This window comes from Quercus suber, unplaced genomic scaffold, assembly GCF_002906115.3.
Source record: "Quercus suber isolate HL8 unplaced genomic scaffold, Cork oak 2.0 scaffold_568, whole genome shotgun sequence".
In the NCBI taxonomy this organism is placed as follows: Eukaryota; Viridiplantae; Streptophyta; class Magnoliopsida; order Fagales; family Fagaceae; genus Quercus; species Quercus suber.
In genome coordinates, this window is record NW_027070013.1 from 264,932 (window position 1) to 289,992 (window position 25,061).

Here is a 25,061-nt window from a genome sequence, read left to right on the forward strand (position 1 = left end):
CAGGTGGTGGGGGTGGGGAGGAACAAACACACATATATAGAAGGGAGAGTGAATAAGGTTTTAACACAAAAATACACTATGAACTCCACTTAAAATTTAAGGTAACTTTTAAGGAAAAGTTGAGTAATTGATAGAGGATACAAAAATAATGAGTTTGAGATTATTAAAATTATGATGGAGGAATTAATTGAGATTAAATTTCATTAATTTTTTGAGAGTAAAAAATTTTGATTTTGTTTTCAATTCTTTTTTGATTGATGTTCCAAATCAATTAAAAGCCAATGAGAAAAAAATTATATGTTGTACTAAGGGTACAAGTTTCTAAACCGACTCAAGTTATTGAAGTATTTTGTAGCATTTCAATATTATACAATTAAAATGAATAAATATGATAACATAAATATAAAGATATGTGAATTAATATGGAAAATAAAAAGTTAGTCAAATGTTTAATCACATATTGAAAATAAAAGAAACTCTTTTATTGTTTTTAAGTGTGGTGATTGGCTGAAATTTATTGGAGCACATATTAGGTCAAATATATCTACGTGGAAGATAAAGGTAAAGGGAGGAGGTGTTGCACCTCAACCCTAATAGTGTTGTGTCATTTCTCTCAAATAAATATTATCCAAAATTATTTTTTATTCAGTTTCTCTTGTATTATTTGATTTTCCTTGTGTTTGCACCAACAAAAGTATTTGAAATATCTTTTTATTTGGAGTAGAAGATTTCAATTTCCAAATGAAAATTTAGGTCAAGTTTCATTCAAATGGACGGTGAGATGTAGGAAAAAAATATAGGAGTCTATTTTTATCATTTGTTAATCTTTTATATTTTTATGATTTTAGATATAGGGTTCTTATTTCCTTAATTTGAACTATTTCTAGTACTTTAATGGTCTTTTTATGGTAGGGAATTAATTAAAATTTCTTTTAGATTTTTTTGTCCTTGTTAATCAAGTTTTATGGAGGTTTTTTCAATTGGCTTCCAAATCTATGAACATTTTTTACTTAGAAATGCAGAATTTCATTAATAAAAATTTCAAATAGGTTTTTATTTTTCATTTCTTTTTGGTGGATTCCATATTATTCCTTGTTGTTCCAAACAACCTCTCATGTCTCTAAGTGTTTGTGTTTAGCTAAATCGAGATCTAGCCCTACTAAAACTTCATTATTATTAGAGGCTGCGTTAGTGCATAGTGGTACTGTTCCTCAATGCTGTAGACTTGTAGGGACTTTACTTGCATTATGAGGTCCTAAAGTGTAGCTTGTCTACCCAATGGGGTTGCCTAAAATGTTAAGATTACATGTAACTTGTTAGTACTTCATCAAGCCAAAAATATTAGGACCACAACTTTTATCATAATTTGTTAACATGACTAGTTGTGAGTGGCAGAGTTGTGGACCCACGTAGACTCACTACTTTTATTTTACCACTCACAACTTATCACGTGGGTAAGTTGTAGTAAAGTTATGGTCCTAAAATTACCCTTATTAGGCTGTCAGTGGTTATTGTTGAACTTAAAGTCTCTAAAACTAAGTCCAAAACTTTTGAGAGAGAGAGAGAGAGAGGTTTGAAGGAAATATGAGGGAAAGGAAATAATAGGAGTGAAAAGAAAGTAAATCGAGTGTTTGGTTGAGATAAATAATGACAATGGAAAGTAAAAGGAAGGGATTTGTTTTCTTCCCTTGCCTAGCCATTGCAAAACATGTGGCTTCGGGTAAAAAAACGAGTCATTTAAATTGAGTTAGAATTGGATTGGGTCGATCGGGTTGTGCGTCAGGTTGACCGGTATTTGTCATATGCATTTTTTTAAGAAAAACATGTATTTGTCATTTGGTAAGTCATGTATTTGTCATTTGGTAAGTCATGCATTAACTTACTTGGTATGAAATGCATTTTTTGAGTTCACCACCCATATCAAGAAAGAACTTAGCTCAATAAATTGATGCTTTTTCAATAATTACAAAATTATATAAATCCCAACATTACTAACCGAAGTAAAATAATATAGACACAAATAAGTCTAGTCTACCTTTTGATAATTTAATTAATACAAACACATAAGTTTCACTTCTACACAATATTAACATCCCAAAACTTAAAATAGAATTACAAATGTGCTATCGAACAGAAAATTTAAAAAAGAATAAAAGCATACAAGACAATGTTGAAAACAAATTTTATAATCTAATATCTTTAAAAGTAATCTAATAGTTGTTACCAATCCAAAATTTTAAAAATTAAGGTTACAAATGAAACAAACACTTCTAGGATCCAAAACCCAACAAAAACACCAATCAAAACTACAAAAGGAAAAAAAACAAATCACATCAAAATCCAAACTTTCTCTCCCTAATATCCAAACAAAGAAAAGGTATCTACAACATTTTAACTAAACCAAAATCAAAATGATATTAAAGCTATATGAAATAGAATTTGTAATAATTAATTACTCGATTAATTGGCAAATGAATTTAAATACATAGCCAAGGGAGTGTGAGTGTTATGATATAAAGTCAAATTCTCACTTTCAAATCAACTAAATACTAACCCAAACTAGATTTATTATTATTAATCCAAACTAAATTAAACCAAATTCAAAAGAGGGGACAAAACACTAAAATGCATCAGCACAAACGAAAAATGTTAGAAAGAATAAGTAATTCACCACAAAGGTGTCAAAAACAATTATAAATCCACCAAAATAAAAGAAGAAAATCGAACACAGAGAGAGAGTAGTCACCTTTTTGTTGCAGGGAGAACATGAAATATATGAATGGGAGAGAGGCGCAAAGGAAATAATAGGAAATTTACAGAAAATTGGATGGGGAGAAAAAGAGAAAAAAGAAAGGGAGATGAAAGAGTTTGGAACAATACTGTGAAGAAGAATTATAGAGAAGAAAAATAGTTAAAGAAATGGAGAAAGGTGAGAACAATTATTATATTAGTGATAATGCAATAGACTTTGACAGAAACCGAATAAGCTTGTTATAAACTTATAACGGGCCTACAAACATGCAAAAACAAATGCCTTTAATATTTTACTAGTCTTTGAGCACGCGTGTGACTCTTCTATTTTTTGGATAAAGATTAATAATTTGTATTTATTATAATTTGGGATTTTTACTTTTTCCTATCACCAAAAGAAAAAAAAAAAAAAACCAAACAAACAAACAAACAAACAAATGTGGGGTGAGTTTTGTATATTGGAAAAGTTTTAAAACTAACAAAAGAGTGATCTTATTTTGTAAGGAGATAGTGAGTAGAAGTAGAAATTTAAATCAACGTAAAAGTAGAAGTTTATTAAAAGCATAAAGGCATTTCAACATAGAAGTAGAAATTTATTATTTTTGTCAATTTACTATTTTAATCCAATTTTTTAGTTTTTGGTTAATTAATTTAGGGGTATTTTTGATAGGAAAAAAAAAATAACTAACTTTCTGAATCCTCTTAATATATAACTAGCCTCTGAGCACGTGCGTGAGCGCGTCCTCAGAGGTTCTTCTATTTTTTGGGTTAAAAAAAAAATGAATACGTAAGGTGAGTTTTATAGATTGAAGGAGTTTTAAAACTAACAAAAGAGTAATCTTATTTTGTAGGGAGTTAGTAAGTAGAAGTATGAATTTAAATCAACATAAAAGTAAGAGTTTATTAGAAGCAGGAAAACATTTCAACGTAAAAGTAAGAATTTATTATTTTTGTCAATTTACTATTTTAACATCATTTTTAAGTTTTAGGTAGGGGTATTTTTTACAGCAAAAAAAAAACAATAACTAACTTTCTTTTGCCAATTTACTATTCTAAATCCATTTTTAAGTTGTTGGTTAATTAATTTAGGAGTATTTTTGACAGGGAAAAAAGCAATAACTAAATTTCTAAATCCTCTTAATATATACAGTTTAGGGGTATTTTTTACGGGGAAAAAAACAATAACTAATTTTCTGAATCCTCTTAATATATTAAGATTAAGAGTAAATTCTAAAATACACCCTTATGTGGCGTTTGGTACGGGGAAATCCACATTACTCCTTGCATCCAGATTCCTAGGAATGTAATTCCTAGGAATCACATTCCTAAGAATGTAGCTATTCCTATGTTTGGTTTATTCTCAGGAATCTTAAATGAATTATTTATTTTTACCTTTCTATCCTTAGATTTGAATGTGAACTATCAAGTCATTTAAAAAATATGGTTAAAATTGTCAATTTATAAAAAATACAATTTCCATTAAGCCTGGGAATCTGGATTCCTACCTGTTTTAAAGGGAATCCACATTCCTACTGAGAGGGGTTTAAGGGGGGAATCCAGATTCCCTTGGCATCTGATTCCCTAGCATAATTTGCAACCAAACATGAAAATCTTTAAACATTCCTAGGAATCCTAAAACATTACCCTGTACCAAACGCCACATTAAAGTTTAGAAGTGTTTAGCTTTTACCTTCGAAATTTCAAATTTTGAATTTTAAATGGAAAGTATTTAGATAAGCTAGCCCAGTGTATTGCATTGGTCTAATGAAAAAAAAAAATGAAATGTCATCTTTATTATTTCATATAAATTAAATAAAATTTAAAATTTATGAAAAATAAAATTTGTGCTCTAAAATTTTAAAAATTATACAAACAACGAAAAAAAAACACATTGAATAATAATTAGACAAAGTTTAGATACAAAATTAATTGTAATTTAAGACTACTCAATTTTTTTATTAGAGATAAATTTTGATAAATCTACCATTAAATTACATTTTACATTTTCTTCTTATATTTTCTATGCTTGTAAAATTTTAAGAAAATTAAATATCAATAACTATGTCATCAATAAATTATTTAAATAACAAGTTTTTGTAGTTTATTTAAAATTATGATATTAATAATATTCAATTGACACAAATTTAACATATGTAATAAAAGTGAATATGTAATTTAGTGCCCGTTTGGTTGGACTTTTAGAGCCCACTTTTACATGTTATGCGCATTTTGCAAATGCTGAGACTGTTTTTTGCGTTTGGCTCAGCCCAAAACGCAACTTTTTGAAAAAAGTTGCGTTTTGGGCCAAGGCAAAAAACAGCCTATCAACGCGCAACAAATATGGAGCTCAGAGGTCCATAACAAGCAAACGCGCATTTACATATATCCGTTGGAGAGTAGAATTACGAAATTGCCCTTGACTAAAGGGCAAAGGGCAAGGGGTCTTTAGAGGAATCACACACGGTGCCCTCATTTCTTCCTCTCATCTCATCTCATCTCTGTGCGCAGCTCCCTCACCCCAGCAGAAGTCTCCTCTCAGCTCTGCTCTGCCGTGCGTAAGTACCCGTTTCTCTCTTTTATTTTGTCTTGAAAATCTTCTTCATCTTTCGTCTTCTTCAGCGGGCCTTCCTCTGCAATTTTTTTTTTTTTTTTTTTTTTTTTTTTTTAATCTGATCTGAGGAATATGTCTTGAAGGTCGAGTTTTGATAAACAAAACACCAACCAAGGCCGATCTGCTACCAAAAACCGCCAGGTACAACACTGATCTGAATTTTTTTTTTTTTTTTGTTACCTATCAAAAAAAAAATTCAGATATTGCATGCTTTGTTCTTGCTAAAGATCATTTGTTCTCTTGCCGGGAACTGAAAAAAATTTGTGGATGCTCTGTTTAAGTTCTCTCCCCTGCAAAATTTGTGGATGATCTATTTGTTTTTTTTTTTTATTTTAATTTTGTGGATGCTCTGTGTCCTCTCCCCTGCAAAATTTGTGGATGATCTATTTGTTTTTTTTTTTTTTTTGGGGTGAAAGTAGCGAATTACATCAAATTAAATTGTAGTTTTTGGTAACTCTTATAGAGGCGATAGTTTGCGTAGCATATAGAGCAAAATTTTCAATAAACTAAGGGCCTTTTCAGTTATTCTTGTTTGTGATAAGGTACAAAGAAATGTACTATTTTTACAGAGGATCAATTTTCCAACCGTCCAAGATAATGAGGCGGTCCAGTCATAATTCATGGTTCCTAGAATTTGGTGTGTTGCGAATGTATGGTTATCAGTCAATACAATTCTCTCAAGCTTCCCAGGAATGTATACGGTGTCTTGTAGGGTTCTTTCTTTACCTCTCTCTAATTGAGAGTGGGGGTTGAAAGAAAAGCTTGAAAACAATTATGCATCTATGAAAATTTAAGAGTTTGAAGTGCTGCTGGTTCTGCAGAGAGCGAACCTCATGACAGGGAAAGAAAGAAAAGAAAAGAGAGTGAACCAAAATGGATGCTCTGTGTCCTAGAAATACAAAAATTTTCAGTGCTACATGCTTTGTAATTTTTTTTTCTTTTGTGGATGCTCTGTAACAGTGATGATGATAGTGCTACATGCTTAGGGAAAAATGCTTTGTAACAGTGCTTTGGGTAATTTTTCTTTTGTGGATGCTTTGTAAAATGCTTTGTAATTTTAGGGAAAAATTCTTTGTAATCTGTAAAATGCTTTGTAAAATGCTTTTCTGTTGGCTGTAAAATTATTTGTAAAATGCTTTTCTGTTGGCTGTAAAATGCTTTGTAATCTCTCGTGCAATGCTTAGGGAAAATTTTAGTGACACTGATTTTGCCCCCAAAATTTTCACACCCATACAATAAGGGCAATTGAGTTTTATTTGGCTGGGTAAGGCAATGAACATTTGTCTCTGTAAGCTGAATTTTATTTACAATTATTCAATTAGTACCATTTGGTTTAGAAATTGATTGTATTACTCAGAAATATGACTTAAAACTTCCATCAATGAAGTCAGCCTTGACTAAGTTAAAAGCCTCACTGTCAGTGATAACTTGAAACAAGATACAGTTATTGGGAAGCTTGATTGGAATTTAACAGTTTGGTTATTTGAAGAGAGTTATTGTTATAGATTAATGGGTAATGTTCCTTTACTTGTTTAGTTATTTGTTTTTGTTGATTGGAATTTAACAGTTTGGGTTTGGGGTCTGAAAATCAGAGGAGAAAAAAGACAATATGCAGTTGTTGTCAGGGTAATCATGGGGTTTTTATTAATAGTGATCTGATTAAATTCAAAACATTGCTAGTTTTTATGGTTTGTTTTTATGGTTTTAAACACTGCTAGTTTAACGTATATCCAAACATTGTTTGCTTATTTTCCATTTACTATTTTTTAGTTCAACCTTAGCTGCTGTGAGATTTTTTATATTTTAAGTCAGCGTTAAATATTTGTAATTGCTAAATTATGAATTCTATTTTTTGCATTTCTTATGGTTGGTTAACTTTATAGATGGGTAAAAACACCACTTCCAACCCTGAGGAAAAAAAGGCTAGAGCATTATGGGATATTAATCCAAGCTGGACAACTACTTTTTGTAAGCTTTGTGTGGAACAGATTCAACTTGGGAATAGATCAAAAGGTGCTGCCTTTAGTACCAAAGGTTGGACTACTCTAGTGACCAAATTTTGTGATGAGACCGGTCAAAACTATGGTAGGGGTCAATTAAAAAGTAGGTGGGATGTATTAAAAGGTGACTGGAGAGTGTGGGAACAATTGAGGAATCTTGACACAGGTTTAGGTTGGGATGCAGAGAGGGGAACGATTCGTGCTCCTGATGATTGGTGGACGCGGAAGTTGGAGGTGAGTTGAGTATTTTATTTATATGTAGTTAGTTGGAGATAGTTTTTTTATATTATTGTTATCTGAGTGAAATTACAATTACATTTTGTAGGAATTACCCAAAGCTAGAAAATTTCGAGAGAAAGGTCCACAGAATCTAGATGAACTTGATATAATGTTTAGGGATGTTGCAGCAACTGGAGTAGCTGCATGGACCCCTTCTTCAAATACACTCCCTCCAACAATGCCACAAGAGGGTGCTGGTGATTCAGATGGTAGCTCCGAATTTAAGGATGATCGATGTGACATGAGTTTAGACATTGATAGTTTGCAGCAAGGACATACTAGTCAATCACGTAGTTCAGGACAAAAGCGAACTAGTGAATCAATACCCTCACAGAAGAAAAAGAAGAAGATAGGAGGAGCTGCAATGTTAGACAATCGTATTAGTCAATTAATAACTGTATGTCAGAATAGGCATGAAGGTACTTCTCAAGAGTCACCAAGTTCGATTGATAATGTCATGGCGATTGTGAGAACACTTCCTGGAGTGGATAGTAAGTTTGCGATTCAAGCTTCCATTGTCTTACTAAAAAAGTCACGTAGGGAGATGTTCCTAGCTTTCAAGGAGTCAGAGTCACAGCTGGAGTGGCTACAAGAAATGATTTGTAGGGAAAACAAGAAGTGACCAATCTTATGTGGCACTCTGTATTAGCTTAAGACTAATATTATTTTTATGTTGTATTAGCTTACGACTAATATTAGCTTTATTAAGTATGCTATGTTGTATTAACTTTAAACTATGTTATGTGATATTTAGTATTAGTTTTGGACTACTATATGTGTAATATAATATTAACTTGATGTTTTGAATTGGGACCTATTGTTGCCTTTTGTTACTTTGTTGATTATTATGTTGATTTATATTAAAAGTATTACCAATGATTGATTATTTGTTACTTTGTTGTGTAGCGTAAACCAATATGGATGATTATAATGGTATTCATGAGAGTGGCCATTTTATGGAACTATTAATGGATGGGGATTATAGAAATTATTGTGATGATAATGATGGTGGTGATTATAACATTGCTGACAATAATAATGATGGTGATAACAATAATGATGATGATGATGATGATGATGAGAGTAGTGACAGTGATGATGATAGTGATAGTGATTCTGATGATGATGATGATAGTAACGATGATTCTGATGAGAAGCTTTACCAGCTTGTGGCAGTTACTTGTGAAGCAGTTGTGACATATTTCAATAAATACATTAATAAGACTCCTTGTTATGATTCTGAACAAACAGGGTGGGCTTGGGTGAGACGTTGTATGGAAGGTAATGAGACATTGTGTTACAACATGTTTAGAATGAAAAAGGAGGTGTTTCAAAATTTGTGTCAAGTTTTACAACACGACTATGGACTTCAACATTCAAGGAATATAAGATTAGAAGAGTCAGTGGCAATCTGTTTACTGATACTTGGTCATGGAACATGTAACCGAATGGTTCAAGAAATATTTCAGCATTCGGGTGAAACCATAAGTAGACATTTTGAGAAGATGGTCACTCTGTTGGGTGCTCGGTTTGCAGCTGCATATGTAAAGCCTTCGGATCCAACTTTTAGTGAAGTTCCAACCAAAATACAAGACCATCCAATTTATTGGCCACATTTCAAAGTATGTGTACTATTGTATATTTGAATAAATGTTATTGTCTATAAGATAATTGTCATGTGGAACTAAAAACTATTAATGTTTTTATTAGGATTGCATTGGTGCGATTGATGGCACACATGTGGTAGCGATTGTACCTACTGAGAAGTCCATTCCATACTTTGGAAGAAAGGGATATCCAACCCAAAATGTAATGGCTGCATGTGACTTTGATATGTTATTCACATTTGTTTTGCCTGGATGGGAAGGTGCAGCACACGACACCCACATTTTTCTTGATGCTATTCGTAAACAAAGTAACAACTTTCCACACCCACCACCAGGTTTGTAATTGGTTAATCAATTGTTCATTATAATGACACCTTGTGTGTGTGTTTAATACAATTGAATTTTTTTTTTCTAGGGAAATATTATGTAGTTGATTCTGGATATCCAATGATGAAAGGCTATTTGGCACCATACAAAGGGATATCATACCATCTTCAAGACTTTCGAAGGAGAGGTGGAAACCCTAGAACTAGACATGAAAAATTTAATTATGCTCACTCATCTCTTCGATGTGTGATTGAGCGCACTTTTGGTGTGTGGAAGAATAAATGGAGAATTATCAGAAACATGCCATCTTTTCCATTCCATATCCAAATACTTATTGTATCTGCTACTATGGCTCTTCATAATTTTGTTAGACTAAATGATAGGGATGATAGGAGCTTCATAAAAGCCAATCAAGATTCAATTTCTAGAAGAGAACATAATAGTGAAGCAGGTAGCAGGTGTGAGCAGAACACAGGATCTTTAACAGACCCTGCGATGGTGGTTCTTCGTGATTCAATTGCTGATTCCATTTGTGGGGATAATAATTAGTAGTTATCTTTTTTTTATTTTATAATATCATGTAGTACAATTTAAACTTGGGTTATTGGTATGTATTTTATTATCTTTTTTATATTTTTGTGTTGTACAATTTAAACTTGGGTTATTGATATGTATTTTATATCTTTTTACATTTTTATGTAGTACAATTTAAACATGGATTATTGGTGTATATTTTATCATCTTTTTACATTTTCATTTTGAGTTTCATGATGATGAAAATTATTTAGATTTAATTAATATTAATAAGAAGTCATTAATGGTAATAACAAATAATTATGAAACTAAAAAATAAAAATAGCCCAAACATTATTAAAATAATACCAATAATATATTTATTATTATTATTATTATTATATGAAGTAGTTTATTAATAAGTATGAAATAAACTCACATAAAAAAAAAAATAAAAAAAAAGTATGAAATAAACTCCTTTATATATACATTGTCCTTTTTTGTAATTTACCCCTCAAAATGCCACTTTTATAAATGCTAGCCAAACACTCAGCTTTTTCAAAAAGCACTTTTTAACAGTTTTTACCAAACACTCAGCTTTTTGAAAATGCACTTTTTCATTATGCACTTTTTAAAAACTCCACTTTTTCATTATGCACAAGTTTTAACCATTTAAAATTCAAAATTTGTAATTTAATGTTAATAATATTGATTAAGATTATTGCTAATTTTGTAACTAAACTCTATAATTTAAGAAGCTGTTTGATATGAAATTTTGAGCAATAATTTTTAATTTTTAAATAACATTACACCTATTCCTACGTAATTTTCAACAAATATTTATTTTCAAAAAATACAAATAACTTTAATAATTCAATGTTACCAAACCGGCCTTAAATTGACAAATAGAACAAAAAATTTGAAGAAGCAGAAAAATCAATCACACAGCCGATAAAGAGCTTAAAGAAAATCAAACATACAGCCGACGAATAACCCAGAAAAATCAAACACAAACAACGAACAACCTAGAAAAATCAAACTTGGTTCTCGCATAAACACAATAAGAAAAACTTTAGAAGCAAAATCAAACACATAAAAATTTTGAACCAGTAAAGACAAACCCAGAAAACCGAGAAACCCACCCACAAATCCATTTGCTTCATCTGCATTACTACAACACAATCCAAGCTTCATCTGCATTACTACAACACCACCAAACCAAACCCATCTCCGATCTGAGACCACCCACTAGAACACCCAGTTGAAGAAATCACTCGGATCTGAGACAACCCAGATCGAAAAGAAAAACCCACTTTCATTCGGGTTTGCCTCGATTTTGAGAGGGGCAGAAGTGCAACTGTGAGAGAAAGTATAAAGTTTTTCAGTGTTTCGAAGTTTTCTTTGGATTTGTAATTGTTTATATGGTTTTTTATTTTTTTGATAAAATGTAATTGTTTATTATGTGTTTTTTTTTTTTAAATCTTTTTTCTGTTTATGTAATTTTCAAAATTTTAGAGCATAATATTTTTCATAAACTTTAAATATTATTAAATTTTATTGGACCAATGAAACACACATTGCTAGCTAATGTGTCACTTAGCGCGAACATTATCAAATTTAATTATGTAAAATCTAAAATTTATAACTTTAAAATGTATAATTTTTTTTTTTAAAGATAGTTTTTAACTTATAGTGTTTACTCTTGATAATAGCAGTTTATCATTAGATCAAGACACCAATCAATTTTTGGTGTAAGCAGGGATTGAACTCCAAATCTCTTATTCAACTATTAGAATTTTTTTTTTTTTAAAAAAGAGAGATTTTATCAATTGAACTAACTAAAATCCACTAAAATGTATACTTACTTAGGGGTGTGTTTGCAATTTTCTATTTTATGAAAAAAAAATTGAATGAAGCTTCTATGAACCATATTTTATTATGATTGCTTGCTTAATGATAGTTACAAACAAACAGAAGCAATTATTACTATTTTTAAGTTAAAACCTGAATGGAGACTATGGACGGTGTAAAGTCGTAGTCCATTATTGTATATTTTAATAATTTATATATTTAGTATTAATAAAAGGACAAGCAAAAAGAAAAAAATTATGATTGCTTATATTTGATAATTATAAACTAAAGAGTACAATTATTATGTTTAGATTATACACCACTTGACATATTAGTTGAATATAAAATTAGGTGTTTACTATTTCTTAAAACCAGTTTTTTTTTTAATGAGAGTTTCTTAAAACCAGCGCATATGCTTAGTGCTTGGCCCAAATAGTGCATTTTGGTTTAGTTACTTACACCTTATTTAACTTGATATAGTTGTGGGTCATTTAGCCCGACTTGGTTAGAAGTCATCTATCCTGATTTGAAATAGTTAAATTAATGGATTTAAAGCCCAAATGATTTAAGAAGGATTTGAGCTTAAAGTCCAATTTGTGTAACTGGCCGATTGGGTCTTCAGGCCTTATGTATGCTCTAAACATTTATGAGTGCTTGAACTCCCAACCTAAGTTCAACTTCATATCGTATCGTGTCATATCAATATTTGTGTCCGTGTTCATGCTTGTTAGCTCAATGAAGCCAAAACACATTATATAACAGGTTATTTACAACATGAACGGTGATGAAATTTTAAATATGAATATGGCGTCCGTTGTTATAGCCATGTAGTTAAATAAGGCTATATCACATAAGGGGGGATTAATATTGATGTAGAGAGGGGGGGATTAAATATTGATGTAGAGTACAGCTAAGTTCTACAACTGTGGGTATTTATCCCATATATTATTGTACTCAAAACAGGGCCTTCAATTGGAACCATCAAAATACATGTTACAAGGTTTCAACAATGTCATAAAGCATCTGGCATCTATGAGACATCAGGAATCCATGTCACATGCTAGGCTAAGTGAAATTTAAGCAAGAAAAAACAGACTCTTTCATTTAGAGCTGACCTCTTGGAGAAACATCAACATGTACAAAAAAACTTGCTGCGACTATCAGATAGCAAAGAAGAAGCATTAGTCCCTTAAAATAATGAGAAGTTCCTTCCTGCAAACAAAAGCAACATAGAAGAATTTGTAGATAAAACTGTCAAAAGATAATAATAGTTGCAAAAATTAAATCCAGAATAATCAAGAGCAAATTATTAGCACAAAATTGTTTCAAACACAATGAAACGAACAAAACCTAGATAGCAGCTGGAATTAAGAGTTTCCTGCCATCCAGCTTAAATTAGAGCCTGCCATGGCGTATATTATTTAAAATGCTTTCTTCTTTTTCAAACATGTGAACTAATTACAGAGATTTATTTCTAGTACTTTAATAGTCGATAATGGTCTTTTATGGTAGGGAATTAATTAAAATTTCTTTTAGATTTTTTTTGTCCTTGTTAAGCAAGTTTTATGGAGGTTTTTTCAATTGGCTTCCAAATCTATGAACATTTTTTATTTGGAAATGCAGAATTTCATTAATAAAAATTTCAAATAGGTTTTTATTTTTCATTTCTTTTTGGTGGGTTCCATATTATTCCTTTGTTGTTTTCAAATAACCTCTTTACACGTCTAAAAATTTTGCAAAAAATTTTATGCAAAAAATTTTGCATTTTACATCAGTTTAAGCAAAAAATTTTGCATTTTACACGTCTAAAACCTACTTTTTCTATTTTACACACTCATTTTTATAAAACACTCACATCAGTTTGTCTATTATGCACATTTATACAAATAAAATATTCATTTCCTTAACACTTTCGTCTCTCTTAGAGACCCAACACAACCCGCACAGCCATCGTCATCAGCCACCATCTCTCTCAAGATCAACCCCTCTGGCCTCTGATCACACCAGAATCCCAAAGAAAACCAGTAAAAAAAAAAAAAACAAAAAAACAAACCCAGCAAAAAAAAAAAAAAAAAAAAAAAACNATATATATTTTAAATACTTATATTTAATGTGTGTATTGTTTAATCTACATTGCATTGGAGCCTATATTTGTAGCACATGAATGCCACGGATTATCACTGTGTTTAGTGCTTCCTCATTCAAGGACTAACAACTTCAGGGAAAATAATTTGATTGCTGTGAAATATCTTGTATTTTTTTTTCACTCAGAGGATTGATGGGCTTCAGTTACATGTTTGAAACTGTGTTTGGCCTATGTGGACTTACTTGTACTAGGGTATTTTCAAGAGTAATCTAAGACCACAACTTTTGCCACAACTTGCTCATGTGGCAAGTCGTAAGTGGTGGAGTTGTAGACCCACCATTTTACTCCACCACTCATGACTTGCCATGTGAGCAAGTTGTGGTCCTAGCATTTTCCTATTTTTTGTACATGAGAATACATTAGATTGGCTGAAATCCTTGTCATCACCCAACAGTGATAATTCTGATTCTTCAGTTGCTTTGAAGTTTAGCTACAATATGTCTTTCATTGTTAAAACCATGTCAATAATTGGTGTATGATCTCCTCTCCCTCTGAGACAAAAGTGAATACAACAGAAGTGCGAATATATATCTAGGCCAGTCATCTGCCAAAATTTTGGAATTTAGGCTTTTTCATAGTTTACTCTTTAGTTTTGCACCTCATTGGCTGTCTCGACAAATGGATAAACATCTTAACCGTATAAGAGAGCTGGTGATGATTCTTGTTTCTGCAAAGCTCTTGTTGCCATCATCTATGGCTGGACACATAAATAGTACACTTCCAATGATAGGCTCCTTCTCAAACCTTTTTACATGAATTTCGTTACTATGATCTTTGTTGTCTGCAATGTGAGACAAATCTAAACCCTGTCTAAACAAAACCATGTGTTTAATTCAGAGAAGGGAAAGAATAGAATGTACTGTAGGGACACATGCCAAAGATGTTGGAGAGGTAGTGATTTTTTGTCTATGATTCTCTGTTTGCTTAGCTCCAAAAAGTTCCTTTACTTTTTTTCCCATTTTATCAATGCCACGAGCAAGATTAGGTTGTTATCTGCTTTGGTTTTCATGTCTCCATCTTGTCATTAAAATGGCATCCCTATATGATTTATTTCATAATTGGAAGGTTTATTCTTATATGAGAAACTTTTGCACTGATAGTTGTGCTGCTTAGTATTACTTTATTGAAGATTTTCCTTTTGGCATCAATAACCTATAAAGCATTATTATATTGCTGCAGATTCCTTTTTCTGTAGTCCTCGGTTGGATTATGGGGCAACCATGGATTTAAACTTTCAGCTTTTCGAGACAGCAACACTTTTTATATCCGTCTTCGTAGTAGCCTTAATGTTGCAGGTTTGTGTTTTGATTACTAAGAAAAATAAATCTCTGTAATTTTCACATGTTTAAAAAAGAAGGAAGAATTTAAATAATATATGCCATGGTAGGCTCTAATTTAAGTTGGATGGCAGGAAACTGTTAAGTCCAGCTGCTTTCTAGGTTTTGTTCGTTTCATTGTGTTTGAAACAATTTTGTGCTAATAATTTGCTCTTGATTATTCTGGATTTGATTTTTTGCAACTATTATTATCTTTTGATAGTTTTATATACAAATTCTTGTATGTTGCTTTGTTTGCAGGAAGGAACTCATTATTTTAAGGGACTAATGCTTCTTCTTTGCTATCTGATAGTGGCAGCAAGTTTTTTTTGTACATGTTGATGTTTCTCCAAGAGGTCAGCTCTAAATGAAAGAGTCTGTTTTTTCTTGCTTAAATTTCACTTAGTCTAGCATGTGACTTGGATTTCTGATGTATCATAGATGCCTGATGCTTTATGACATTGTTGAAACCTTGTATTTTGATGGTTCCAATTGAAGGCCCTGGTTTGAGTACAATAATATATGGGATAAATACCCACAGTTGTAGTACTTAGCTATACTCTACATCAATATTAATCCCCCTTATGTGATATAGCCTTATTTAATTACATGGCTATAACAATGGATGCTATATTCATATTTAAAATTTCATTACCATTCATGTTGTAAATAACCTGTTATATAATGTGTTTTGGCTTCATTGAGCTAACAAGCATGGACACGGACACAGATACTGATATGACACAATACGAATCATACGATATAGAGTTGAACTTGGGTTAGGAGTTCCACCACTCATAAATGTTTGGAGCATACATAATGCCTAAAGACCCAATCGGCCAGTTACACAAATTGAGCTTTAAGCTCAAATCCTTCTTAAATCATTTGGGCTTTAAATCCTTTAATTTAACTATTTCAAATCAGGATAGATGGCTTGTAACCAAGTCGGGCTAAATGACCCACAACTATATCAAGTTAAATGAGGCGTAAGTAACTAAACCAAAATGCACTATTTGGGCCAAGCACTGAGCATATGAGCTGGTTTTAAGAAACTCCATTAAAGAAAAAAAAAAAAAAAACTGGTTTTAAGAAATAGTACACACCTAATTTCATATTCAACTAATATGTCAAGTGGTGTATAATCTAAACATAATAATTGTACTCTTTGGTTTATAATTATCATTGAATATAAGCCATCATTTTTCTTTTTGCTTGTCCTTTTATTAATATTAAATATATAAATTATTAAAATATACAATAATGGACTACGACTTTACACCGTCTAGTCTCTAGACAGGTTTTAACTTAAAAATAGTAATAATTGCTTCTGTTTGTTTGTAACCATCATTGAGCAAGAAATCATAATAAAATATGGTTCATAGAAGCTTCATTCAATTTTTTTTAATAAAATGGTAAATTGCAAACACACCCCAAGTAAGTATACATTTTAGTAGGTTTTAGTTAGCTCAACTGATAAAATCTCTGATTCTTCTAGGTTGTTCATTGTTTGTGTTTAATTTTTCGAGGTTATTCGTTGCTGTATGTTTGATTTTCCTTAAGTTGTTTATCGGCTTTGTGATTGATTTTTCTACTTCTTCAAATTTTTGTTCTATTCGTTTATTTAGATTCTAAAGATTAGTTATAAAATTAGTTGTAACCTTAATCAATATCATTAACACTATTATACATTTCGAAAATCTAACTGTTAAATTACATATTTTCTTTTAATACACATGTCAAATTTTGTGCCAATCGAATATTATTAATGTCATAATTTTAAACTATAAAAACTTGTCATTTAAATAATTTATTGATGACATAGTTATTGATTTTTAATTTTCTAAAAATTTTATAAGTATAGAGGATATAAGAAGAAAATGTAATCTAATGGTGAATTTGTCAAAATTTACTTTTAATAAAAAAAAAATTAAGTAGTCTTTAATTATAATTAATTTTGTATCTAAACTTTATTCTAACTATTATTGTATGTGTGTTTTTTTTTCTTTGTTTGTGTAATTTTTAAAATTTTAGGGAATAAATTTTATTTAATTTATATGAAATAATAAAGAAGACATTTCATTTTTTCATTGGACCAATGAAATACACTGGGCTAGCTGATCTAAATACTATCCATTTAAAATTCAAAATTTGAAACTTCTAATGTAAAAGGCAAACAATCCAAAACTTCTAAACACTCAAAAACTTTAAGAGTGTATTTTACAATTTACCTTTAATAAAATATTAGAACGTTTGTTTTTTCATGCTTGTAGGCCCGGGCTTATCGGTCAAAGTCTATTGCATTATCACTAATACAATAAAAATAAATAAATAAATTTTTTTGAAAGTCTATTCACTATTCCACAATCGCTGATATAATAATTGTTCTCACCTTTCTTCATTTCTTTAAGTCTTTTTCTTCTCTATAATTCTTCTTCACCTTTCATTATTTTTCCAAACTCTTCATCTCCCCTTTTTATTTTCTCTTTTTCTCCCCATCCAATTTTCTGTAAATTTCCTATTATTTCCTTTGTGCCTCTCTCCCATTCATATATTTCATGTTCTCCCTGCAACAAAAAGGTGACTACTCTCTCTCTATTCGATTTTCTTCTTTTATTTTGGTGGATTTATTATTGTTTTTGACACCTTTGTGGTGAATTACCTATTCTTTCTAACATTTTTGCTTTGTGCTGATACATTTTATTGTTTAGTCCCCTCTTTTGCATTTGGTTTAATTTAGTTTGGTTTAATAATAATAAATCTAGTTTGGGTTAGTATTTAGTTGATTTGATAGTGAGAATTTGACTTTATATCATAACACACTCCCTTGGCTATGTATTTAAATTCATTTGCCAATTAATTGAGTAATTAATAATTACAAATTCTATTTCTTATAGCTTTAATATCATTTTGATTTTGGTTTAGTTAAAATGTTGTAGATACCTTTTCTTTGTTTTGGATATTAGGGAGAGAAAGTTTGGATTTTGATGTGATTTGTTTTTGTCCTTTTGTGGTTTTGATTGGTGTTTTGTTGGGTTTTGGATCCTAAAAGTGTTTGTTTCATTTGTAACCTTAATTTATAAATTTTTGGATTGGTAACAACTATTAGATTATTTTTCAAGATATTAGATTATAAAATTAGTTTTCAAGATTGTCTTGTATGCTTTTATTCTTTTTTAAATTTTCTGTTCAATAGCGCATTTGTAATTTTGTTTTAAGTTTTGGGATGTTAATATTGTGTAGAAGTGAAACTTATGTGTTTATATTAATTAAATTATCAAAAGGTAGACTAGACTTCTTTGTGTCTATATTATTTTACTTTGGTTAGTAATGTTGGGATTTGTATAATTTTGTAATTATTGAAAAAGTATCAATTTATTGAGCTAAGTTTTTTCTTGATATGGGTGGTGAACTCAGAAAATGCATTTCATACCAAGTAAGTTACTGCATGACTTACCAAATGAAAATACTTGTTTTTCTTTAAAATAAAAATAATAATAATAAATCATATGACAAATACCGGTTAACCCGACCCACAACCTGATTGACCCAATCTATTTCTAACTCAATTTAAATGACTAGTTTTTTTTTACCCGAAGCCACATGTTTTGCAATGGCTAGGCAAGGGCAAAAAACAAATCCCTTCCTTTTACTTTCCATTTTCATTATTTATCTCAACTAAGCACTCGATTTACTTTCCTTTCCTATTATTTCCTTTCCCTCATATTTCCTTCAAACCTCTCTCTCTCTCTCTCTCTCTCTCTCTCTCTCTCTCTCTCTCTCTCTCTCTCTCTCTCTCTCTCTCTCTCTCTCAAGTTTTGGACTTTGTTTTAGAGGCTTGAAGTTCAACAATAATCACTGATAGCCTAATAAGGGTAATTCTAGGACCATAACTTTACTACAACTTACTCATGTGATAAGTTGTGAGTGATGTAATAAAGTAGTGAGTCTATGTGGGTTCACAACTCCGCCACTCACAATTAGTCATGTTAACAAATTATGATAAAAGTTTTGATCCTAACATTTTTGGCTTGATGAAGTGCTAACAAGTTACGTTCAATCTTAACATTTTAGGCAACCCCATTGGGCAAACAAGCTACACTTTAGGACCTCGTAATGCAGCCAAAGTCCCTACAAGTTTACAACATTGAGGAACAGTACCACTAAGGCACTAACGCAGCCTCTAATAATAATGAAGTTTTAGTAAGGCTAGATCTTGATTTAGCTAAACACAAACACTTAGATACATAAGAGCAATCACATCAGTAGGCTGTGTAAACTTTTGCAAAATAGAAAAAGGTGGTCTTTTTACACATTTTGGCTCAAAAAACACCCACATCAGGGGTGCATAATTGTGCATTTATGCACAATTGTTACAGTAATCGTGCATATATACACGATTATTGTAGCATGTGTATTTAATATTTTATTGTTTATTCTTTCCCTTCTCTGTACTGACTCTCACCTCCCTCTCTTTCTCATTTCCTCAGAGACTCTGGCGCACAGCTCTCTCTATCTCTCATCTCATCAATCTAGCTTGCTCTAGCTTCCACCGATCGCCGAGGAGCAAGTTGAGTCCGTCACCTACAAGATCGAGCAAGCCGAGTCACCGAACGAGTCCTTCGCCTACAACACGAACGGAGTTCTCCGGCGCATAGCTCTCTCTTTCTCAGGCGCATAGCTCAGGCTTAGGCGAACGAGTCCATTGCCTACAATAGACTCAGGTGCACAGCTTTCTCTTTCTCTCATCTCATCAATCTTTGGAGTTTTTTGGTTTTTTTTTTTTTTTTTTTTTTTTAGAGAGAGAGAGAGAGAGAGAGAGAGAGAGAGAGAGAGAGAGAGAGAGAGAGAGAGAGAGAGAGGTTTGAAGGAAATATGAGGGAAAGGAAATAATAGGAAAGGAAAGTAAATCGAGTGCTTAGTTGAGATAAATAATGAAAATGGAAAGTAAAAGGAAGGGATTTGTTTTTTGCCCTTGCCTAGCCATTGCAAAACATGTGGCTTCGGGTAAAAAAAAACTAGTCATTTAAATTGAGTTAGAAATAGATTGGGTCAATCAGGTTGTGGGTCGGGTTAACCGGTATTTGTCATATGATTTATTATTATTATTTTTATTTTAAAGAAAAACAAGTATTTGTCATTTGGTAAGTCATGCAGTAACTTACTTGGTATGAAATGCATTTTCTGAGTTCACCACCCATATCAAGAAAAAACTTAGCTCAATAAATTGATACTTTTTCAATAATTACAAAATTATACAAATCCCAACATTACTAACCAAAGTAAAATAATATAGACACAAAGAAGTCTAGTCTACCTTTTGATAATTTAATTAATATAAACACATAAGTTTCACTTCTACACAATATTAACATCCCAAAACTTAAAACAAAATTACAAATGCGCTATTGAACAGAAAATTTAAAAAAGAATAAAAGCATACAAGACAATCTTGAAAACTAATTTTATAATCTAATATCTTGAAAAATAATCTAATAGTTGTTACCAATCCAAAAATTTATAAATTAAGGTTACAAATGAAACAAACACTTTTAGGATCCAAAACCCAACAAAAACACCAATCAAAACCACAAAAGGACAAAAACCAAATCACATCAAAATCCAAACTTTCTCTCCCTAATATCCAAAACAAAGAAAAGGTATCTACAACATTTTTAACTAAACCAAAATCAAAATGATATTAAAGCTATAAGAAATAGAATTTGTAATTATTAATTACTCAATTAATTGGCAAATGAATTTAAATACATAGCCAAGGGAGTGTGTTATGATATAAAGTCAAATTCTCACTATCAAATCAACTAAATACTAACCCAAACTAGATTTATTATTATTAAACCAAACTAAATTAAACCAAATGCAAAAGAGGGGACTAAACAATAAAATGTATCAGCACAAAGCAAAAATGTTAGAAAGAATAGGTAATTCACCACAAAGGTGTCAAAAACAATAATAAATCCACCAAAATAAAAGAAGAAAATCGAATAGAGAGAGAGTAGTCACCTTTTTGTTGCAGGGAGAACATGAAATATATGAATGGGAGAGAGGCACAAAGGAAATAATAGGAAATTTACAGAAAATTGGATGGGGAGAAAAAGAGAAAATAAAAAGGGGAGATGAAGAGTTTGGAAAAATAATGAAAGGTGAAGAAGAATTATAGAGAAGAAAAAGACTTAAAGAAATGAAGAAAGGTGAGAACAATTATTATATCAGCGATTGTGGAATAGTGAATAGACTTTCAAAAAAATTTATTTATTTATTTTTATTGTATTAGTGATAATGCAATAGACTTTGACCGATAAGCCCGGGCCTACAAGCATGAAAAAACAAACGTTCTAATATTTTATTAAAGGTAAATTGTAAAATACACTCTTAAAGTTTTTGAGTGTTTAGAAGTTTTGGATTGTTTGCCTTTTACATTAGAAGTTTCAAATTTTGAATTTTAAATGGATAGTATTTAGATCAGCTAGCCCAGTGTATTTCATTGGTCCAATGAAAAAATGAAATGTCTTCTTTATTATTTCATATAAATTAAATAAAATTTATTCCCTAAAATTTTAAAAATTACACAAACAAAGAAAAAAAAAAACACACATACAATAATAGTTAGAATAAAGTTTAGATACAAAATTAATTATAATTAAAGACTACTTAATTTTTTTTTTTATTAAAAGTAAATTTTGACAAATTCACCATTAGATTACATTTTCTTCTTATATCCTCTATACTTATAAAATTTTTAGAAAATTAAAAATCAATAACTATGTCATCAATAAATTATTTAAATGACAAGTTTTTATAGTTTAAAATTATGACATTAATAATATTCGATTGGCACAAAATTTGACATGTGTATTAAAAGAAAATATGTAATTTAACAGTTAGATTTTCGAAATGTATAATAGTGTTAATGATATTGATTAAGGTTACAACTAATTTTATAACTAATCTTTAGAATCTAAATAAACGAATAGAACAAAAAATTTGAAGAAGTAGAAAAATCAATCACAAAGCCGATAAACAACTTAAAGAAAATCAAACATACAGCCAACGAATAACCTCGAAAAATTAAACACAAACAATGAACAACCTAGAAGAATCAGAGATTTTACCAGTCGAGCTAACTAAAACCCACTAAAATGTATACTTACTTGGGGGTGTGTTTGCAATTTACCATTTTATTAAAAAAAATTGAATGAAGCTTCTATGAACCATATTTTATTATGATTTCTTGCTCAATGATGGTTACAAACAAACAGAAGCAATTATTACTATTTTTAAGTTAAAACCTGTCTAGAGACTAGACGGTGTAAAGTCGTAGTCCATTATTGTATATTTTAATAATTTATATATTCAATATTAATAAAAGGACAAGCAAAAAGAAAAAATTATGATGGCTTATATTCAATGATAATTATAAACCAAAGAGTACAATTATTATGTTTAGATTATACACCACTTGACATATTAGTTGAATATGAAATTAGGTGTGTACTATTTCTTAAAACCAGTTTTTTTTTTTTTTTTTTCCTTTAATGGGAGTTTCTTAAAACCAGCTCATATGCTCAGTGCTTGGCCCAAATAGTGCATTTTGGTTTAGTTACTTACGCCTCATTTAACTTGATATAGTTGTGGGTCATTTAGCCCGACTTGGTTACAAGCCATCTATCCTGATTTGAAATAGTTAAATTAAAGGATTTAAAGCCCAAATGATTTAAGAAGGATTTGAGCTTAAAGCTCAATTTGTGTAACTGGCCGATTGGGTCTTTAGGCATTATGTATGCTCCAAACATTTATGAGTGGTGGAACTCCTAACCCAAGTTCAACTCTATATCGTATGATTCGTATTGTGTCATATCAGTATCTGTGTCCGTGTCCATGCTTGTTAGCTCAATGAAGCCAAAACACATTATATAACAGGTTATTTACAACATGAATGGTAATGAAATTTTAAATATGAATATAGCATCCATTGTTATAGCCATGTAATTAAATAAGGCTATATCACATAAGGGGGGATTAATATTGATGTAGAGTATAGCTAAGTACTACAACTGTGGGTATTTATCCCATATATTATTGTACTCAAACCAGGGCCTTCAATTGGAACCATCAAAATACAAGGTTTCAACAATGTCATAAAGCATCAGGCATCTATGATACATCAGAAATCCAAGTCACATGCTAGACTAAGTGAAATTTAAGCAAGAAAAAACAGACTCTTTCATTTAGAGCTGACCTCTTGGAGAAACATCAACATGTACAAAAAAAAACTTGCTGCCACTATCAGATAGCAAAGAAGAAGCATTAGTCCCTTAAAATAATGAGTTCCTTCCTGCAAACAAAGCAACATACAAGAATTTGTATATAAAACTATCAAAAGATAATAATAGTTGCAAAAAATCAAATCCAGAATAATCAAGAGCAAATTATTAGCACAAAATTGTTTCAAACACAATGAAACGAACAAAACCTAGAAAGCAGCTGGACTTAACAGTTTCCTGCCATCCAACTTAAATTAGAGCCTACCATGGCATATATTATTTAAAATTCTTCCTTCTTTTTTAAACATGTGAAATAATTACAGAGATTTATTTTTCTTAGTAATCAAAACACAAACCTGCAACATTAAGGCTACTACGAAGACGGATATAAAAAGTGTTGCTGTCTCGAAAAGCTGAAAGTTTAAATCCATGGGTTGCCCCATAATCCAACCGAGGACTACAGAAAAAGGAATCTGCAGCAATATAATAATGCTTTTATAGGTTATTGATGCCAAAAGGAAAATCTTCAATAAAGTAATACTAAGCAGCACAACTATCAGTGCAAAAGTTTCTCATATAAGAATAAACCTTCCAATTATGAAATAAATCATATAGGGATGCCATTTTAATGACAAGATGGAGACATGAAAACCAAAGCAGATAACAACCTAATCTTGCTCGTGGCATTGATAAAATGGGAAAAAAAAGTAAAGGAACTTTTTGGAGCTAAGCAAACAGAGAATCATAGACAAAAAATCACTACCTCTCCAACATCTTTGGCATGTGTCCCTACAGTACATTCTATTCTTTCCCTTCTCTGAATTAAACACATGGTTTTGTTTAGACAGGGTTTAGATTTGTCTCACATTGCAGACAACAAAGATCATAGTAACGAAATTCATGTAAAAAGGTTTGAGAAGGAGCCTATCATTGGAAGTGTACTATTTATGTGTCCAGCCATAGATGATGGCAACAAGAGCTTTGCAGAAACAAGAATCATCACCAGCTCTCTTATACGGTTAAGATGTTTATCCATTTGTCGAGACAGCCAATGAGGTGCAAAACTAAAGAGTAAAGACTATGAAAAAGCCTAAATTCCAAAATTTTGGCAGATGACTGGCCTAGATATATATTCGCACTTCTGTTGTATTCACTTTTGTCTCAGAGGGAGAGGAGATCATACACCAATTATTGACATGGTTTTAACAATGAAAGACATATTGTAGCTAAACTTCAAAGCAACTGAAGAATCAGAATTATCACTGTTGGGTGATGACAAGGATTTCAGCCAATCTAATGTATTCTCATGTACAAAAAATAGGAAAATGCTAGGACCACAACTTGCTCACATGGCAAGTCATGAGTGGTGGAGTAAAAA

At 31.0% G+C, this 25,061-nt stretch overlaps 2 protein-coding genes and 1 long non-coding RNA gene across 3 annotated transcripts; all 3 read left to right on the top strand.

The window, feature by feature from the left end:
- The first annotated feature begins 4,961 nt into the window (after window positions 1-4,961).
- On the top strand, window positions 4,962-10,206 carry LOC111988164 (protein ALP1-like). The gene is made up of 5 exons (XM_065764544.1): window positions 4,962-5,306; window positions 5,446-5,503; window positions 8,548-9,263; window positions 9,352-9,583; window positions 9,664-10,206. The coding sequence occupies exons 3-5, from the start codon at window positions 8,559-8,561 to the stop codon at window positions 10,122-10,124; spliced, it is 1,398 nt and encodes a 465-aa protein (XP_065620616.1). The 5' UTR covers window positions 4,962-5,306; window positions 5,446-5,503; window positions 8,548-8,558; the 3' UTR covers window positions 10,125-10,206.
- Window positions 7,246-8,263, top strand: LOC111988163 (L10-interacting MYB domain-containing protein-like). Its single transcript, XM_065764538.1, has 2 exons — window positions 7,246-7,596; window positions 7,688-8,263. The coding sequence occupies exons 1-2, from the start codon at window positions 7,246-7,248 to the stop codon at window positions 8,261-8,263; spliced, it is 927 nt and encodes a 308-aa protein (XP_065620610.1).
- Window positions 10,207-15,303: 5,097 nt separating the features above from the next.
- On the top strand, window positions 15,304-15,920 carry LOC112004706 (uncharacterized). The gene is made up of 2 exons (XR_010625359.1): window positions 15,304-15,380; window positions 15,663-15,920. It is a non-coding gene; the product is annotated as an uncharacterized LOC112004706 (long non-coding RNA).
- The last annotated feature ends 9,141 nt before the right edge of the window (window positions 15,921-25,061 follow it).

What these genes read in the sequence shown, in the direction of transcription:
- LOC111988164 (XM_065764544.1), top strand. Translation starts at nt 8,559, where the DNA reads ATGGATGATTATAATGGTATTCATGAGAGTGGCCATTTTATGGAACTA. An exon ending in TTTATTGGCCACATTTCAAA is followed by an intron (nt 9,264 to 9,351) that starts GTATGTGTACTA and finishes TGTTTTTATTAG; the next exon opens with GATTGCATTGGTGCGATTGA. An exon ending in CTTTCCACACCCACCACCAG is followed by an intron (nt 9,584 to 9,663) that starts GTTTGTAATTGG and finishes TTTTTTTTCTAG; the next exon opens with GGAAATATTATGTAGTTGAT.
- LOC111988163 (XM_065764538.1), top strand. Translation starts at nt 7,246, where the DNA reads ATGGGTAAAAACACCACTTCCAACCCTGAGGAAAAAAAGGCTAGAGCA. An exon ending in GGTGGACGCGGAAGTTGGAG is followed by an intron (nt 7,597 to 7,687) that starts GTGAGTTGAGTA and finishes TACATTTTGTAG; the next exon opens with GAATTACCCAAAGCTAGAAA.